We start from the raw sequence: 19,021 nt of genomic DNA, 5'->3' as shown, positions 1-19,021 counted from the left end.
AGGAAGCAGAGAATCCCTGTCCAAACTTTGAAACACTGGGGGGAGGTGGGGGGGGGGGGGGGGGAAGACAAATCCTAGGGGAAGTATTTTAGAGAAACTAAGAAATAGTGCCTGTGGGAAACTATAAAGCAAAGGAAATTTGGAAAGTATTTAGAGTTAGAACAAGTGGCCCACACAGAAATCCCTCCTGTTGTTATCAGAAGAGGGAAACAAGGGTAAGACAAAGATGCCTGAAGAACACAAACACACTTAAATAAAGCAAGACCTACTGAAACATTATTAATGGACACACCAATAAATATGAATCCTGCCTTGAGGTCTGATATGTGAAGAATCTGAAGAAAAAGCATGGAGAGAGGAAAGCTCCACACAGGATATGCTGCCCATTTCATGCAATCTCCACAAACTTGCTATTCCTTTCCAGGTGCATTTTGATAAAAATGCCCAGAGACAGGGTTGGGGGGAGAAGATTGCTACCACAGGGACATGAAGTGGTTGAAAGGTGACAGGTACCCATCTGAAGTGAGCTGAGGCCATGAACTCTGCAGAGTCTTGAACCAAGGCCAAAGCATGGACATGAACAGGTTTCCATCTCTGTCAGAAGTCAGGAAGAAGCATAAGAAACAAGCTCACAAAGCTGCTGTGATTTGTAATCTTTCCCAGCACACTGCCCAAGGAAGAACATGGAGTACAGAGATACGAACATAAAAGCATAGCCCCAGAAACTCCTTGGCTGTTACAGACTCACTCCTGCATCTCCTGTCTTGTTTAAACAAACAGCTCCAATGTATTCAGGAGGAATTAAAAATCTGGCTTGGTGGGAACGTAAGGGGTACAGTCTTCAACACAGAAGCACTCTTTATCTTTCAAGTAGGGTTTATGAGTCCCACTAAGCAGCAAAACTGGAAGAAGAGCTGTAAATCCAAAATGAAGTCGGATGTAGGAAATATCGTCAAGCATAAAATTACTGCTAATAGAGTTTTTCACCATGTCCCTTAGTTCCAACTGTGAATACAATTAAGTTCATGAGAAATGTTTGCTGCTGATAATCTGAGGAAGCCTTTGCAAGAAACTCACCTACCAAGGAGTAAAGTCATTGAGGAATCAACAGTGTCTTTTTCAATAATAGTTATCACTTGGGGGCTTGTGTTTTTTTGAAACAACACACAAGTCAAGAGGTAAATTTTTTCTGAGAAACACAGCAGCTTTAAACAGCAACTTGACTATGCATTTCATTTCTAAAGAGATGAAAAAATAATTTCTTGCAGATTCACGTATTTTTATGGCCTTTAAACAATACTGTGCTCTCACAGGAAATCCTAACAATGGTTCAGCTTGAATCACCTCTGTCGGTACTTCACATCATCTGTTTGGGGATTTTTACCCAACCCTCTTATTTATTAATAGGGTCATTTGTCTGAAAACCTGTTTCTTAAGAGCTTGTCTGCTCATTCCGCACCTGAAGTCATAACCCTTTGTTTGCAATCTCACAATTGGATGCTGTGGAAATCATCATGATGTCACAAAAAATAAGGATTTGTAAAACTGCAAGTAGGGAATAAACAAGTTGAACAGATGAACTGTTAAAAAAGTTTTATTGCAAGTATGCACAGAAATAAAAAAAAAGGAAAACAAAAACTTTCCTCCAGACCTGATCTATGACATATGTTCACACAGTGCTGACACAGACCAGGGACAGAAGAATTTTCCTTCATGACTTTTGGTCCAGGGGCAACATTCATAAAATCTACTGGCTAGGAATATATTTGCTACATTTTGATAAGATACAGAACACAGGAGCTTAATTTAAAACTACTGTGTACCTTATGCCTCTCTCTCTTTCTAAAAAGTGAACAAAACAACTATTCTGTGACTAATCTATGGATGGATTTTTCCCTGGAAAACAATGCATTTGGCCAAGTGGTGAAAATAAGCTCCTTGATGGACTTTGGGCCAAATTAAAACCAGTTCCTTGTGGTGCTGACCTGCTCCAACTTCCGTCAGAGCAACTGGTGCCCACACATCTTTGCCATGAAACACCCTAATGCTCAGACTGGTGAACTCTTTCTTTGGCAAGTCACACGGGTGCAGTAAGTCACGGGATACGGCCAAGGTGGCCAGCTGCAGGGCCAACATGACAGTACAGACATAAGCTTTCAGAGGAAACTTTTGCCTGATAAGGCCTGAGGAAGGACATTTCCCATCAGATCACTGAGCACTGCAACCTCCCTGCCCCATTCTGGCAGTAGCTATTTGCAGCAGTGGAGTGGCAGATCCCTCAGTCTGTAGCAGGTGAGGTCAGAGCAGAGGAGAGAAGCTGTGGCTATATTTGTGATCAGTACGGGGTGTGCAGGCACAGACCCATGCGGTTTTCCTGTTTTCATAGTCCATCCATGTGCTGACCCCTGGTTCTTCCCCTCATAGGCCTCCAGTAGGACTGCCAGGAGCACAAGCTCTTTGCCATGTGCCCTGCCTTACCACTCATAAAGCAAGCACAAGGTGCTTGGATAGATTTTTGTCCCCTGGTTCTGCTCTTTTATGTAATACAGCAGAAACACAGATGAAATTGCCTTTCACCTTTGTTTAAGACAAAGAGCAGTGGGTTCGCAGCACAAGGGGTAAAAATACACCTAATAATGAGGAGAAATATCTTTCTCTCAGAAGCAAAGAGCAGTACTGGGATGTCATCTGGCTCTCACCAAAACTTTCCAGAATTAAGGTTCATAGTCCTTCTCCCTTCACTTAGCACTGAATGAGATGGGCAATTAAAGGAAAGCTAGGAAAACTCTACTATTCATTCTAGAATTTATCTGCCACAAAAGAAAACCTGTAAGTAGTCAAAGCTCAAATACCTGCCTTTTCACTACTGGTGAAGAAGGAAGTACACCTTGGTGGCATTTTCAGTCATTAAAATATTTGAAATATAACAGGCTCAAATACATTGACAAGTATAGCATAAAGGCATCTAAATTTTGTTTTGAAGGTGCCTGGTGCTTATCTCATCCAACCTTCTACTCAAAGCTAAGCTGACTTCTAAATCAGAAGTTGGCCTGAGCTTTCTTCAAGGAGGAAGATTCCTCAGTCTCTCTACAGAGTATGTCCCCTGCTTACCCCCTTCTATGGTGGATTTCTTTTCCTCACTACATGGGAATTCTCCTTCCCAAAACTTGTGGCCCTTGACTCTTGTTCTCTTACATCATGACACAACTGGGAAATGCCATGGACTCAGGAGACCATGTAAGCAAGAGAAAACCAAGTTCTGTTTCTGTTGAGAATTTGGCTTGTACTCAAATAACACCCTTCATTCACTTGCATCCTCAAAAGCCCACTCCCCATGGCCTGACTGACAGGGAATTCTGGTATCTTCTGAGTAAGGGTGAGAAAATTGCATATAGGTACAACATGCAACTTATTCCGTTTTTCCACGTGTTATTTGTCAAGGTTTCATAAGCACAATTTATTGATGTCCTATTTATACTTCAGATCACTAATTTTAAGAGGTTACAAACACACTGCATATAGAGTTGTTGAGGCAATCCTTTGGTAAAAAAGTAAAAATTGCAGTAATATTTAGCCTTGAAAAAGAGGTGCTAAAATGTTCTTTAAGAAATACTTGCATCTTCTTATTGAAATAAATGATTCAGCCACACAAGTAACAACCCCCATTCTGAAAAAAGGAGACACCTTGCGTTTGGTAGGTATTCAGTGTTCATGAAAGCTTTGCAACCTCCTTAATGGAAGACAGCTTTTTCTTTCATTAAATACATATCTGTAAAAACAACTGAAAATACATCAAACACCAGAAAAAACACATTGAAATAACATTAAAGATCTAATATAAATCCACAAAAGCCTGGAAATTCAGAGATAAAGAAAGACTTTCAGACAAGGGGAAACTTTCCAATGTATTAAACTGGAGCATAAATTCACTTCCTCTCTATGCTTGCCATCAAGTCATTCCAGATGCAGGGGGGTAAGTTCCTCCCTGGGGTAACTCAAGGGCCTTCAGCAGTACTACACCAAAAATCAGTTTGGCCCTACAGAACTGTCTTATTACTTTCTCTGTTTCTGATAATTGCCATTGATTTGAGTTTAAACAGCAACTTCCTGTCTTACAGCTCATTTTCCCATCGTTCAGAGACTGAATTTGTGAGATCGCAATACTTTCCATGATTACAGACTATGAGGTCAGCTGTGGGGTTATGACTTCACTGACAGACTGGCTAAAGGAGAACCACTGTGCAAAGGAAAAAATCCACACTCAAACACAAATATATCTGAGATTAGCAAAGACAACACTGCACTTCAGTGAGCATGGACATTTCCATCTGCACAAATAATATTCTCTACTTTTCACTCAAACCAAGTATGAAAATGTCCCTTAAAAATTCTGTTTTATTCATAAGTCATACATGGTGCTGATGTGTTGCCACCCAAATTCAATCTTGATGTCAGCAGCAGTTTAAAGCACAAGCTGTGGGTCCAACTCTTTGCACTCTCTGGAAGTGCAAAATCAGACATACACCTTAAGACAGGATATGAAGGGAATGAAGTGGTTTTGAGCTGCCTTAAATCTTCCCTTGATGCTGCCCTCCTCCTCAAGCTGATATGGCTTTTGTCTCTGGGGTCTGACTATTCTGTCTTCAATAAAGCAAGATAACCATAATGAACTAGTTACTGGGAGATCTAGCTGAGCAACAGAATCCAAAAAGAGGAATGTTAACCTCCTAAACTGTATCTAACCCAGGTATTAAGAGTTACTCTGAGCCTTGATATAAAGATCATAACTGCTGTAAACAAAATAGTTTTACACATTACCTTTGCTTCTGAAAGAAGACAAATTATTTTTCCTTTCAATCTCCTAGACTGCAAGAGGCAGAGGGGCTATGATAGGCATGCAAAATAAGAAATGGGTAACTTAGACATTCACTCATCCTGGACTGAAAACTGAGACCAGCACATTGGACACAACTGAGCAGACAGCTGGTGAGATCAAATTCAATCTAAGAATCCAAAAGTAACAATTCTCCACTACTCTAGATCTTATAGAGACTTGGGCTCTTTGTTCCTTCTTTTTGCCTGTCTGGTACTCTTTACTGTACGATTTTCTTAAAGGTTACCTGCAATATCTCATATTTCTCATATTCTCATAGTTAGTCTTGGATTAGACATTAATTTTGTTAGATATCTTCCAAATAAACCATCACTTTTTTTTTTAATTAAATAAATGCCTTTTCCAATTTTTTAACAGCCTGATCAAGTTTGAATTACTGAAAATGAGAACTTTTTCAAAGTTTTTATCCATGACATTTATATAGCCCTGAATGAAGAGGGAAGGCAAGCTATGGATACAAATGTTTACCCAGAGAAGACAAACACAGAATGGATACAGCTATGCTCAGCTGGGCTTCTATACTTGTGCAAAGTGTCTGCAATACTCACAGAAGTAAGAAAAAAGGACAGAAATCCTCCACTTTTTGTTTTGTTTTGTTTGTTTTGTTTTGTTTTAATGTCACTAACAGCTTTTTGGAAAACTAATACATAAAAAATTGGGAAAGCTAAATATATCACTATAGCTCTGTTTCTCATTTATTATACATTCAAGATAATGGTTTCAGGGATGTGAAGAAAGGTGTACAGAGCTTTGCAATGCACAAAACTTGCTCTAGGACATTACTTAACTACTATTTGAAACTTTAACCATGCAAAGAGAACCACAGTGATTTATAATTATGCAAAAAGATCATGATGGCTGTAACTTCTCCCATAAATAGCCTTTTTTGTGATTCGGCACAATGGAATTAACAACCTCTTCCTTGGAAAGCAGTTGTATCTGGTTTGCCTGCAAAAGTTCTGAGATCTACTTCATGAAATGAGCAGTGAAAGACATAAAGCACCTTCCTGCTTGGAACAAAATTATTATTAAGAATATAATTTTGAAACATTTCTGTGCTCATGTGTGAAATTCAGTTATAGCATAATTTCTCTTTGTTGTTCTCTGTGCAATGGATATTGTCTTTACCTAAGGGATTTGTTCTAGTTTAAACAAAGTACAATGTGCAAAACCTTCTCCCTCAAGATATGCTGCAGATTAAAGGGCAAATTCTTTCCCTTACTCAAAACCATAATAGGTGTTTTTTTCATTGTCATAACTAAGAAAGAGTTTCAAATTTATATTATCACCATTTACAAGCCTTTGGAGAGAGAAATCCTGACTTCAACCAAGTAAGCTGGAGTCTTGCTATTGGATTCACTTCAGTGGAGGCACTACTTTACACAGACTCACCTTAAAAGGAATTTGTTTCAGTGAGTAATATACCCCCAGTATGTATCTACCTATGACCACAGCTCAATGAAAGTTATGCATGTGGAATAAGCAAGATAATTCAGGCATTTTCAAAACCACATCTCCATATATCTTTAAAAATTTGATGAAGGTTACCATACAGATCTGTCCGTATTTCACTTTTCAATTAGCTCACAGAAATTATTAAAGAAGAAAGAAGTTATCCTGTTAAGAAGTATTGCTGTTCATGTGGCATACAAGTTGCTTTATAGCTAAAAAATCTGTGTGTATCTCTGTACAAGTCCAGTCCACCTGTTACTCATGCAGTGACTGCTCAAAACTTAGCTGACATTAATAATAAATTTATTGTATTCACAGATTTAGTCAAATACTGCTTGTTATATAAGTAGCCACAAAGTTTCTGTTGAACATGTAGAAATAGTCTTCCTCAAATTACCCGAGTTTCATGCAAACAGGACTACTTGCACAATTTATAGAGCTTGTAACACGGCAGCAGACACAGTCAGGTATCACAGTAGTGGCAGAGGGAGAAGGGCTAAAAGCCAGGCAAGTGATTCCATTAGGAGTTTGGCCACTGACTTCAACAAACCTAATATTTTATCACACATCTCCTGGCTACATATTCAATCTACTAGACCAGGGGCATCATGTCTCACTGGCAGACCATTTGTCAGTCTACCTACCTCAATGAAGTAGTGTTTGTCGATGAAACAATTGCTTGAATAGTCATTCTTGACTTGAATGGACCTTGCAGAAGTACCTTGAAAAATTTATACACCTCTGACATCTCCAAATAGTTTATGAATGTTAATGGACATTAATGAATGCAACAGTGCATGCCATGATAGAGGGCACCTTGTCTCCTCTACATATTCAATACTTTGATCCAAGTAGCATACACTGCATCAATTGTGTAAGATGTCATTTTCAAAACTCAAATAAACTTAAGCTGAACACAGAAGGGAGGGTCCCCAAGAAGATTTCTCAATGCATTTAGCATCATTAACAGGAAACAAAACAGGAGAAGCAGCCAGAGCCTGAATGGATTCTCTGTGAATACTAAAGAAACCCAAAGAAACCTAAAAAATACGTTAACACCATGCATTTTGGTAAGATCGTAGAAGTGAAGCTCACATATATGTTTCTATTGCATCTTGTAAAAAGCTCCAATTGTTATTAGGGTAATTGATAACAGTCAAAATGTATTTGGTAATATATTAGGTAAAGTCATGAATTCTGCTCCATACAGAAACTACCAGTCTGACTGTTTTTAAGCTCTCAGCAGTTACTCAGAACAGACAGGATGTAAAACCCCTAAATTGTGCCAATTCACTCATTATCTTTGAGTCTCCAAAATGAAGACCACCACTGGCAAATGACTTTTAATCAAAACAAACCAACCTCTGCCGACCAAGTGCCATTCCCATTGACACCAACACAGACATACAATCAAATTTAACTTATCAGTACTATTATTTAAATCATCATAAGTAGCACCGAGGCCTGACCCTGCAGTTCCACAGTTCAATAGTTGTCAGGATTGACAGAGTAAAACAAACTGAAAATAGAGAGTTTATTTTAAAGAAGTGAAAAGAAAAAGCAGCATAAAGACATACATTATTTATTACTAGTCTCCTAAAACTGCTATGGAAATAGCACTCATAAAAATATATAACTGAGCTGTCAAAAATCCCTGAAACTATACAATACCTACAATGATAACAGGGAATTCAATTTAAATTGGCAAGAGAAGGAATAAATGTCATGTGCAAATAGATTGCAGCAAGCTGTTGCCAACAAAATTCTAGCATCGATGCTATAAAACACACAAATATCGTCTTATGCATGTGGAGATTTCACTAGAGTGGGGTTTGATCAATTTATTCTCTGGAGCTGTATCTGGAAGTTCCTTAGTTGCCTAGTATTTTCTTACTAACCTTCCAGCCCTCCCTGTTTAATTAGGTAAACATGTGCAGAATTGATAATCTAAGACAGCTAGACTTACCCCCCCCCCACTAAAACTCCACTCCATTTCAAGTTTCATCCAACAGCCTTCCAAAAAAAATCTAGCTACATCCCTGGAAGCCTTCAGAGCTATGCATTACCAGGACAGAGCATAGCACCATTCACAGTGCTCAGGTCCAGCGTGGGCATCAGCATCTCTGAGCAAGACCGTTCACAGGGGGCCTATCTATTAGCAAATGTGATGAAGACTTGTCCCAATCACAAGCTCCTGTGTTCTAGATGAGAAAAATTCCCCAGCCCTTCTTTTGAAGCTGAAATGTCATGCAGAGAAGAAACTACACAATTTTTGAGTACTAATTAAGGGCAGTTTTCAACACTGAGGATGGAAAAGACTTCTAATATCATCAAGTCCAGCCATTAACCCAGCACTGCCAAGTCCACCACTAAACTATGTCCCTAAGGACCACATCTATGTTTTTTTAAATAACTCCGTAGATAATACATAGGCTTTTAAAATATTCTAGGAGCCTGTCCTGGAAGGGAATGGATGATAGGACCTAAAACCCTTGTGACAGAGCCTATAGCTTGGGTGTAATGGATTCCCTGCAATGTTATGCCAGGAAAGAAAAAGGATGAAACCCAGAGATGCCTGCATTTGAGAGATAAATCTACCTCCCCCTTCCATCAGCACAGGGTGGCTGCTGTCTGCCCTTGTCCAGAAGCAAGATTTCCTTCCTGAAATGAAATCACTGCAACATCAAAACAACCAAGAAGCAGCCTCCTTGTCTCACTGTATTGCAAAGGAAATCATATCCCATGAACAGTCTATAGTAACAGCAAAGCTGTTTAGCATCTTCTGTGCAACCAGAACCATTCTGAACAGAGAGCAACACGGCAATGCAAAACAAACAGTGTTGTCATATTATCAGCCTCCACTCCACAGTGACATGCACCTCAACATAAGGCTTTTTTCATTCAAACTGCCATCTTCCCAGGCCTCCATGTTTCCCATTTTCCCCCCAAGACCAAAAATATCTGGATTCTCTTGGACCTGAAAAGATTTCTTCAGCTTCTTGCAGCAGAGTCACTACTGCATCTTTAAATCATCAAACTACATATCCCAATCTGGCTATTTAAGCAATTCAGCTTGTTAAGTCACAATTTTCAAATGTCCCTCTACTTTTATTTTGGTTTTCCCTTGCAGTCTGATGAATATCTCACTTAGGGACTTGTAAATGCTATTGTAAACTATGCTCCACTTATATTTTAAATGGGGACTAGCACAAAAGAAATTCAAAACAGCAAAGACAAAAAGAAAATATTTTTCTTCACTAAGTGTGTGCTACAGAATTAGAAGACAATTCCTGGTGAGGATATTTTCCAGCTACTTAATGGAGGAAGCCCACCTTCTTGTTGAAAATCTAGCCTCATACCTAAAATGTAACACTGAACTGCAATTTGAAGTAAGGCTTAGAGTAGGATTAAGGAAGAGGAAATAACAATACTTGCACTTAAAGCATATAATGACTTTCATTCAAACACCTGAAAGTAATCTCCAAATATTAATTATCACAGTATCAGCCTCCCCCAAACTCTTCCAGAAGAGGATCAACTCTGCATTCCTTTGGCATCCACATTGCCTGCTTGGATCTGTACAGAATGCAGAACAAAGCCAAAAGTATTACCTGCCTTTAATTATTATGGTAACTCTTAATTGACAGGAATAAACTCACCCACACAGGGACTGAGTGCCATTTATAATATGGCCTTTTCTTGCAGAGGAAAAAATGTGATATCTTCCTGTAGAGCTATTGCTCTGTGGGGACTTGCAGTATAAAGCAGAATTAAATTAAATTAAATTATGTTAAAGGAAAGGCCCAATTTGTCAGAAATTTTAAGAAAAGCTAGGAGTCCTGACTCCAAATCTCTTCTGGATCACACATTAAAATGTGGGTTTTCACTCCTTCTGCAGCACTACCTTTCAAGAGAGCAGGTAATGGAAACAGATGACATGACTCATCTATTTCTAGATAAGGTGACTTGGAATAGCCCTGTCCCACAGCTATGACTCAGATTGGCTAATGCTCAAAAGGAGAATAACCATATTCCAAATATTAAAAAACAACAGTCACCTTGTTTTTGTTACTATGTCTGTCATTTAATCAATCAAGGTACAAAGATGAAAAAATATCATCATTATCCATCAAATATCCTTCAGGCTTGTTTGAATGTGGGATTGGTTCAAAACCCTTCTGGTCCAGAATCTCTTCATTCTATCCTGTATATGGAATCACATAATCACAGAATCATTTCAGCTGGAAAAGAATTCTAAGATCATCAGGTTCAACCATTACCCAGCACTGCCAAGCCTGCCACTAGACCATGTCCCTAAGGTCCATATCTATATGTCTTTCAAATATCTGGAGGGATGACATACAGACTTTTAAATATCTTACTCCTACTCCTCACTGCCCACCAGCTAGACACATACCAGAGATGCTGAAATTGTCACATCTGAATTTAAAGAAATAGATAAAAAAATCTGTTGGTTTAAAATACAGGATTGAAAAGTGAAATGTTTCCCTTCCTGCCTCATCCAATGTCCACTCAAGCAAGCTTTACTGAAGGAGGATGGCCTTGAGCTGAAGGCACAGGGCAGGCTGCCAGGAAATCCGAGTTCTATTCCTGGCTCTCCTACAGATTTCCTTGGGCAAGGCAATTAACCTTGTGGAGTACACTTTCAATGGAGGTGAGGCCCAGCTTCTCCTTCTGCATTCATAACATTTTCAATGGCGAAAATGGAAATGCAGGAGCAAGAATGAGTGCCTGTACTTTTCTTTACCTGATTTTCTGTCAGGTATTTGGATGCACAGTTGCTGATAACTGTGCTAGTAAAAACCCTAAGAATTCAAACACTGCAGGCATAAAAACGCCTCCCAATCTTGCCACAAACAACCTCAGTGCTCAGTTTCCTCATATGTAAAACGGGCAGTGAGGCCAACAAAGCCAAAGTACTCACCAAACGGAAAACTGATTTTTAAAGTTCTTGAACACCTGTTATCTGAGATCATAAAAAGGGAATTGCTAAGAATTTCAGTTTGCCTTTCCCTAGAGATGCCCTTATTTTACCTGGTGCCAAATTTTTACCTGATAAAAGTTCCTCTTTGGACCTCAAACAGAATAAAAGATTTTCCTTTAAGCAGTCTGAAACGTCAGATGAAGTCAAAATTCTTTTCTAGCTGAGATTATATCTTTTAATATACCTTAACAGAAGTGGAAGTGAATTAGAGAATGAGTGAAATATCAGTTTGCTAATATAAATGCATTTTAGAGAACAAATATCATGGCTAAATTTTCTGTTCTCTTTCAAATAAATGTTGTCACATCCATTTATATCAACAAAGAACAGGACTCTGAAATTCCAAGGAAAGACATCCTTTTCTTAGACAAATGTGTAAAGAAATGAAGACACATACCTGTCTGAACATTGAGAAGACAGAACTTTTTTTTAGTGATTTTTTTAATGCATTTGGTACAAGCATGTAAGACGATTTTATGCCTTTCCTGAAATGTTGAATTGAAAAGTAAAAGAAGCAAACCACCAAAAACTGGCAAAAGTAAATAAAAAAAGAATATCTGTTAGTCAGAGGAGAAAAGTTCAACAATCACTGCTTTTTTTCAAAATGTTCATGTTTTGAGAGATGATTTCTTTTACAGGTCATCTGCATTGGAGAGTAAGTGTATAGGTATAAAGATTTTAAGGCTTTTAATTAATGCCTTTCATCCACTTCCTAAGTTTAGGAATTTTAAAGGAGAGGTAAATAGTCCTTTTTTCATAATCATAAAAGCCCCTTCAGGCTCTTTAGACCACTGAAACAATGAACACTCTCAGGTGACGTTCTTGCCCACACAGATGCAGAACATGTTCAAGAAAGAAAGTATTTTATATTACTAAGTTATAAAATAGTATCTATGACCTCTAGAAGGAAGCTAAGGTAGTTTGGAAGATTAAAGTAACCACAATTTATGTAAATTTTCACTATGTGCTTCACATGAAGCAGTAACACCACAGATACAGCAGTCAAAAGCTGTAAAGACTCAAAAATAACTGAAATTATGTTATTCTTCCAAGAACAAGAAACTGAATTTTTATCTATACTATCTTCTGTAATTACAGAAATAGTAACCTTTTCATTCATCATCCAATATACATAACTTAAATTTTACCTCAGCAATTACTAGCTGCAAATTGACCTGGTAGTACTTAATTTAAACACAGACATGTTCTCATAACAGCAGAATCTATAGCCTAGCTTAGGGATACACTGCACCACATCAAAGAGGGGAAAATCTCATACTAACCTTTTGCTATCTAGAAGTCAATTATGTGTCTTATTTTATTGTCTAGGCTGTCTTCCATAATGTCAAAAGATTCATAACTCCAGCTGAGAATTCACCACTGCTATAACAAAGCCTTCTTTGGAGCAGGATGGACTATGATCTCATAACATACTTCTTTCTCTCTACCACCCAGTGAATAAGACTGTATGAATTTAAGCATCTCTTAGACCATGACTTCATATGAGACAAAAAAAGACAGTGTGCATAAGAAGTAAGAAAAACTAGTTAAATGGCTTCACATCCCAGAGTATGTCACTATCAGGCAGAAACTTGACTTAGAAACTTGACTTAGGTGTGGAAAGGCTAAGTGTTCACATATTCACAGGATATTTTGAGTTGGAAAGGACACACAGAGATCATCAGGCCCAACTCTTAAGTGAATGTCTGTATGGGCATTGAACCCACAACCTGGGTTTTACTAATATCATGCTCTGACCAACTGAGCTAATAGGGGCAAGAAATATCCTCAAAACACTGATAGGTCCTCTGAGGCAATGGGATTTTTTTAATATGTATTTCTTCAAAATTAAGAACCTCACTCTCAAAATCTTAATGAACACTACGAGTTCTTTCCCTGACACAGGAACTGCTGGCATAGAAACATCTCACCAATTCCACGTTCAAGATTTTGCAGCTCAGCTCCGTCAGAATTGAACTGGAAATAATCTAAAACAAAAGTTATTATAAAAAAGCATTTTTGTAATATTTTTTAAATGTGGTTTGGCACTGCTTAAACTGGCATTTTGTATAAAGTGAAACTCTGCCCTCATTAAAAAAGTACTACAATCATCAATCAAATAATCATCAAATGGTTTGGGTGGGAAGGGACCTGGAAGATCACCTAGTTTCAACACCCTGCCATGGGCTAAGACACCTTCCACTAGACCAGGTTGCTCAAAGCCCCATCTACCTCGGCCTTGAGCACTCCTGGGGTGGGACATTCACAGTTTCTCTGAACAATTGTTCCAGCGTCTCACCACACTCACAGTAAGCAATTTCCTCTTAATATCTAACTTAAACCACTCTGTAGGAATGTGCCCCCTTATGGCAGTGATTAAATTATTCTTTGTCTCCTTAAAAAGGCAAAAAGCTTAGAAGTTTCTTTCCTCAATTTGGTAAAAAGACATCTCATAGGACCTTTGGTACTTCACCTCTAACCTGGGGCTACCCAACTGGACGGAGGCCAAAAGGTCCCGCCTAGGACACTGGAAAAAGAAGAGAACAAAAGAAATAATCACTTTTGTGGGGTGTTTGAGCAGGAGCAAGAACCTCTTGCCCCTGGCTCAGTTTTTCTCTGTAAGAGCTTTGTTATTTTGCCTGTTATTAAAACCTTTCTGTTTCAAACACTACCTCAGAAGCCATCCTGCTAATTTTATGCCATTCGAGGTAGCTGAGCTATCTTGGGTGTGATAGATTCTCTGAGAGCTCATAAGACCTAGACTGAGGAGAAACCCATCACCACTCTCTTCCAGTTTAAAGCCATTTCCCCTTGTTTTATCACTACAGGTCCTTGTAAAAATTCCATCTTCCATCTCCATTTTTCCTGTAGCTTTCTCTGGTTACTGGAAGGCTGCTCTACATCTGTCTGAAGCCTTCTCCAGGCTGAACAGCCTCTACCCTCTCAGCTTGTCTAGATGATCATGACTAGGATCAGATCAAAAATCTGTTTAAGGAAATTAATTTCTTATCCCCTAGCAAACTGAAATGTGCTCTCTATACTGTCTAGAAGAAAACGAAATTGTTGGAAGTTTTCTGAACAAGTCACAGTTCTTACTTAGGCTTCAGTGATGAGACACGCAAGCAGATGCTTCATGCACATCCTGCATGTCCCTGGTCAGAAGGTCACCAACTATCTTCCACTATTACAATAATGAAAATCCTAGAATTGCATCTATCCATCTTTTAAAGCAGCTACGTGGCATGGAGTCAGCCATCTCTTCTCCTCACCAAAGTCTGGCTCAAGGCTGTAAAAAGCTCTGAACTGTCCTCCTGGAACAACTCTGCCATGCTATGCAGAGAATCTGTGGTTCAAGTCAAATAATTTGCAAATGCAAAAGAAATTCTACCTAAAGACTCAACAGAAACAATAGAAACAAAAAGAACAAATCAAAACTGGATTTCAGATTCGTCCATTAAACTGACACCTGAGAGCACTAGAAGACTGACATTTCCAGGGCTTTTCAATGCAATTCTTCAGAACAAACAGGAAAACAATTCATTACTTAGTCCTCTGTTCTACTCATAAACCTTCACTCCCTTTCTTTCAGTCAAATTATAGGCATACATTAATGAAATAAATGAAATTAAAAAACCTTTGACAGATCTTTACAAAGGATTAAGTGAAGCCATGAGCAAAAGTGTCCATGAGCAGCAGCTTCAGGCCTCAATGGCAAACACGTGGCCCTGATGAAGTTAATGACAAACCTTTCACTGACTCCTGCGAATGTGGATTTGACTTTATGCCTTTGCTACAAAAATAATTCTGCTAATAAAAACCAGGTTGCTTCATAGCCTTTTTTAAGCATCAAAGGCTATGTCTACAATATGGATCACAGGATGGTGCTGAGGACCTAATGTCCAAACCACACACCTTTCAAGAGGTTTTTACTTCACTCTAGCCTAGTCCTGAGGGTTGAATGTCTAACAGACTGTACTTCTACAGCACATCTTCCAATTTGGTTTCATTTGAAAGGAGTCCAGCCAATTATCTCTGGGACTGCTACACAACACATTCAGTAAGTGGGGAAAATCAGGAGATGCATTTCCAAAGCATACTTCTGATTTGACCTAGCATACTAATGCAGATGCATCCAAGGAGCTTAGACTATGTCTGTGCAATAAAACCTCTAAAACTAAGGAGTACTGAGGCCCCCATGAAGAGGGTTAATAGGTAATAGACTCACAGCCTTCAATGTGTTCATAGAGGTGCAGCAACCTACAGTGAAAGTGAGTTTTATAGCAGCAAGCACTGTGTTTCTGATTTCAACTATGTATATTTCCCACCTGCTTGACATTGTTATCTTCAGGACTTTTATTCAATTAGCCCTACACATTTAGGAAACTTTTCTGTGTAGTTGAATATTTTATTTTCAGAAGATTTTGTTTAATCTTTACCGTCTATTTTACTGACAAGGGTCTTCTTTCCCTTGACAGCTTTGCAAAGTACACATTATTGCATTAAAAAGATCATCTGATGTCTCATAAGCTTGTGATAAACTGGGCTTCTTGCCCTTTTCATTTGAGCTCTCCCTCCCCCTCTCGGTTTTATACTAGTCAAAAAAGATTTACTTCTCTTCTAAAAAATAATATATAAATAAATACTCTGTGAGTTACAAACATTAAATACTTAATTTGAACCAGCAGAAAGACCAGCTACCGGAATTCTATGGTGGTCTGTTAGCTCGTATGTCTCTGCATGTGCATATTAAAGGAAACAGCAGAAATAATACTTTACAATTTGATGAACAACATATGACACAGAACCTCTAGACTCTCAAAAAAAGGGTTATAAACTTATGAAAATGTAGAATTCTGCACTCTCCAAGGAAAAAACCCTACACGCTTCTTACTTGCACAGATACTAAACCATCATCAGTAAGGCCTGACATATAAATAAATTGGATTAAGGAAGAATCTAATCATTAAGGATTAAACTCAAATATGGGTGATAAAAAGGGACATTTTCTGACTACACATTGGAGGTTTAAACAAAAAGGATGATGTTGTACGATCTGCTTTCAGGCAGACTCCTCCCCTGATTTCAATTACAAGCTAGAAGGAGCCCGTGAACTTAATTTAAACTGGAAAGAGAGAAAAAAGAGAAGGGGGAAAAATTCTTCAGACCATGAGAATCAAATATGCCATTATCTCAATGAAAGCTGCAGATTTGGAGAATTACCTCTAAAAATTACAAGGAGCAATCATATCATCAGAATAACAAAGTAAAAAGTCTACACTTTCAACAAGGCACAACAGCAAAGTAATACAAAATTGTGAAATATGCATTAATTTTTTAAAAAATGAGTGAAACTATTGAAAGTATTGGTCTCATAATAAAGTAACACATACAACCCATTTTAGTAATTCCCATTTCTGAAAATCAGATTCTTGATCTGACAAATAGCCCATTCCATACTGAATGCTCCACTGATAATACCTATTCTTTCTTCCCCATAAAAATCCAAACACAGAAGGGAAACATTCTAGCCTACAAGATGCCAGAATGCTATACTAGCCCTTTTCACTGAAAACTCACCTTGATTTCTGACAATGAGTACTTGGAAGAGAAAACCTTTTAATGTGTCAAGTTGCTGCCTCTGCTGCCTCTTCCCTTTTCCCCAAACTCTTCAACCATCCCTATTCACCTGTCACACATTCTTAACTCAGAGGGGATGGCTTGACGGTTATAAATTAATTACTCTCATAAACTAGGTATTTTTGCTTTTTCCCAGGGATTGCACCCAATGTGAGGATCAAGCAAGCAACACTCCAAGCATCCAGATATGCAAGGCTCAAGCCAGACAGGAGGAAGCAGATGGAAACTGACCCATGTTTTACTGCATTTGGCATTTGCCTTCCACAAGCTGCTTATGAGAACATCACCAGCATATATATGTTTCAAAAAACCACTTTTTTAAGGCCAGTGAGCTTCCTCATGTACCTGAAAAGTGCCCGACTTAAAAACTACAGGTATAAACCACTCATCTTGTATGCAGTGGTCTGTTTTCTCCAAAGGAATATCCTATGGAACATTCACTGGAAAAGGCAATAGAACTAGTTCTTAAAGTGCCTGCTAAAGCCAGCTTTCCTGTGTTTAGTGGCTGATACTCTGGGGGACCTTAGCTGTAGTTTTCAGTACCTTCTCGTACTGTTTGAGCTTTTGCAAGCATATACTTTTACAACTCTTTTAACAGCTATGCAAAAGAACTGAACAAAATGGAGGGGGAAATGGCAGGACTGACAAGAGGGAAGAGAGTACAGAGGGAAATAAGGGTTTGAATTTGACATGGTGGGGGTGGATTTGAAAAAGAAATTTAAAGAAAAATCTTGAGCAGGAAAAGGGAACTGGAAAAGGGAAATCAGAAATGTTAACTTGTGATGAAGCACACAGCCACACTTTTTTATCATCTAACATTCAATCCCATTTTCCCAGTGACAACCCATATGAAAGCCCATACACAACTGAAAAACTTGCAGATGAGAGGTGCACCAGGCTCATTAGCTGCAAACATCAGTGAGAATACAAAATTTCAAGTACCTAAGAATTAAATACTTCCATAACTAAAGAAAAAAAAAACCACTTCTGATAGACACTTCTAAAGACTAAATGGGGTCAGGAAAAGCGGAAACTTTTAATGAAATATATTACCAGTCACTACAAATATATGAGGCATGAAAATTACTGTGAGTGGAAAAAGTAAGTTCCAAGTGCAAGTATCCTGCTGCTCATCTGTGCTCTTTCTCAGTGCATTTAAGGAAAATACGCATGTTTCCAGGCAATGTAGAACAAAAGTGTTTCGGTTTTTAACCTTTATCTCTTTCACCCTACATCCAGAGTCTTATCACCCTCTGATGTCTCATAGTGCCCCTTTATAACCTTTGTTACTCAATTACTGAACAAGTTATCTCGTTGTTACTCTCTTTTGAAGGAAGCCTTGAGCCTCTTTTCATGTTGATAAGATACAATAAATATTCACTCGAAGCAAACATTCAATTGTAAAGTGTCTTGAGCAAACTACCAGAGTCTAAAGGTAGGAATCGGTGATCAGCTTCTTTGCTCTCTTAACCCTTTAGTCAATACCCCGGAACAAAGAGACACAGAAGATAGTTTTTTTTTTTAAATGAAATTACTGTTCTCTAAAGGAATGGACTTTATAACATGCTTTATAAGTAAGACAGCAAATAAATCTGGAAGTGAAATACCTACCCATTTCCTGGGCCGGCCTCTAGGTCGCTTTTCACCAGTGGCTTCTGCTTTCTGTAAAAGAAACACAACCTATTTTATTCCTCAGCATCACTTAACAGCCTCAGTAACTAGGAACTCCTTTCCTGCAATTTTAGCTACAATTATACCTCTTGGGCGGCCCCAGGCCCCCCCACTAATCTCTGTGTTTTCTGGGAGAATGTGACTATGCTGGTTTTTCCCGACGTTTCCTAGCCAGCATGGCTAGGCAGCACCTCTCCTGCACCCAAGGGTGCGATCCCCAGCCCTGATCCATGCTGTGTCCAGGGGCATGGAGGAGTGTCCCCACAGTCCCAGCTGCTCAGCGCTTTCAGCAGAGCCAGGGGTGCCCTAGCCAGACATCTGACATGCAGGTAGGGACGTAGGGCAATTGGGAAACCTGAGAA

General features: G+C 38.7%; 1 protein-coding gene across 1 annotated transcript in view; it reads right to left on the bottom strand.

Moving 5' to 3' along the window:
- HMGA2 (high mobility group AT-hook 2) overlaps positions 1-19,021 on the bottom strand; it is a 149,167-nt gene that overhangs the window by 80,947 nt on the left and 49,199 nt on the right. The window contains exons 5-6 of the mRNA XM_085569746.1: positions 18,600-18,650; positions 13,832-13,878 (exon numbers count right to left, since the gene is read on the bottom strand). Of these exons, the coding sequence (XP_085425872.1) occupies positions 13,832-13,878; positions 18,600-18,650 (98 nt within the window). The remainder of the gene's footprint in view (positions 1-13,831; positions 13,879-18,599; positions 18,651-19,021) is intronic.

Source organism: Lonchura striata, chromosome 1A, assembly GCF_050655825.1.
Source record: "Lonchura striata isolate lonStrDom1 chromosome 1A, ASM5065582v1, whole genome shotgun sequence".
NCBI classification, from domain to species: Eukaryota; Metazoa; Chordata; class Aves; order Passeriformes; family Estrildidae; genus Lonchura; species Lonchura striata.
The sequence above is the reverse complement of the archived record's forward strand: the minus strand, read 5'-3'. Positions and strand labels throughout refer to the sequence as shown.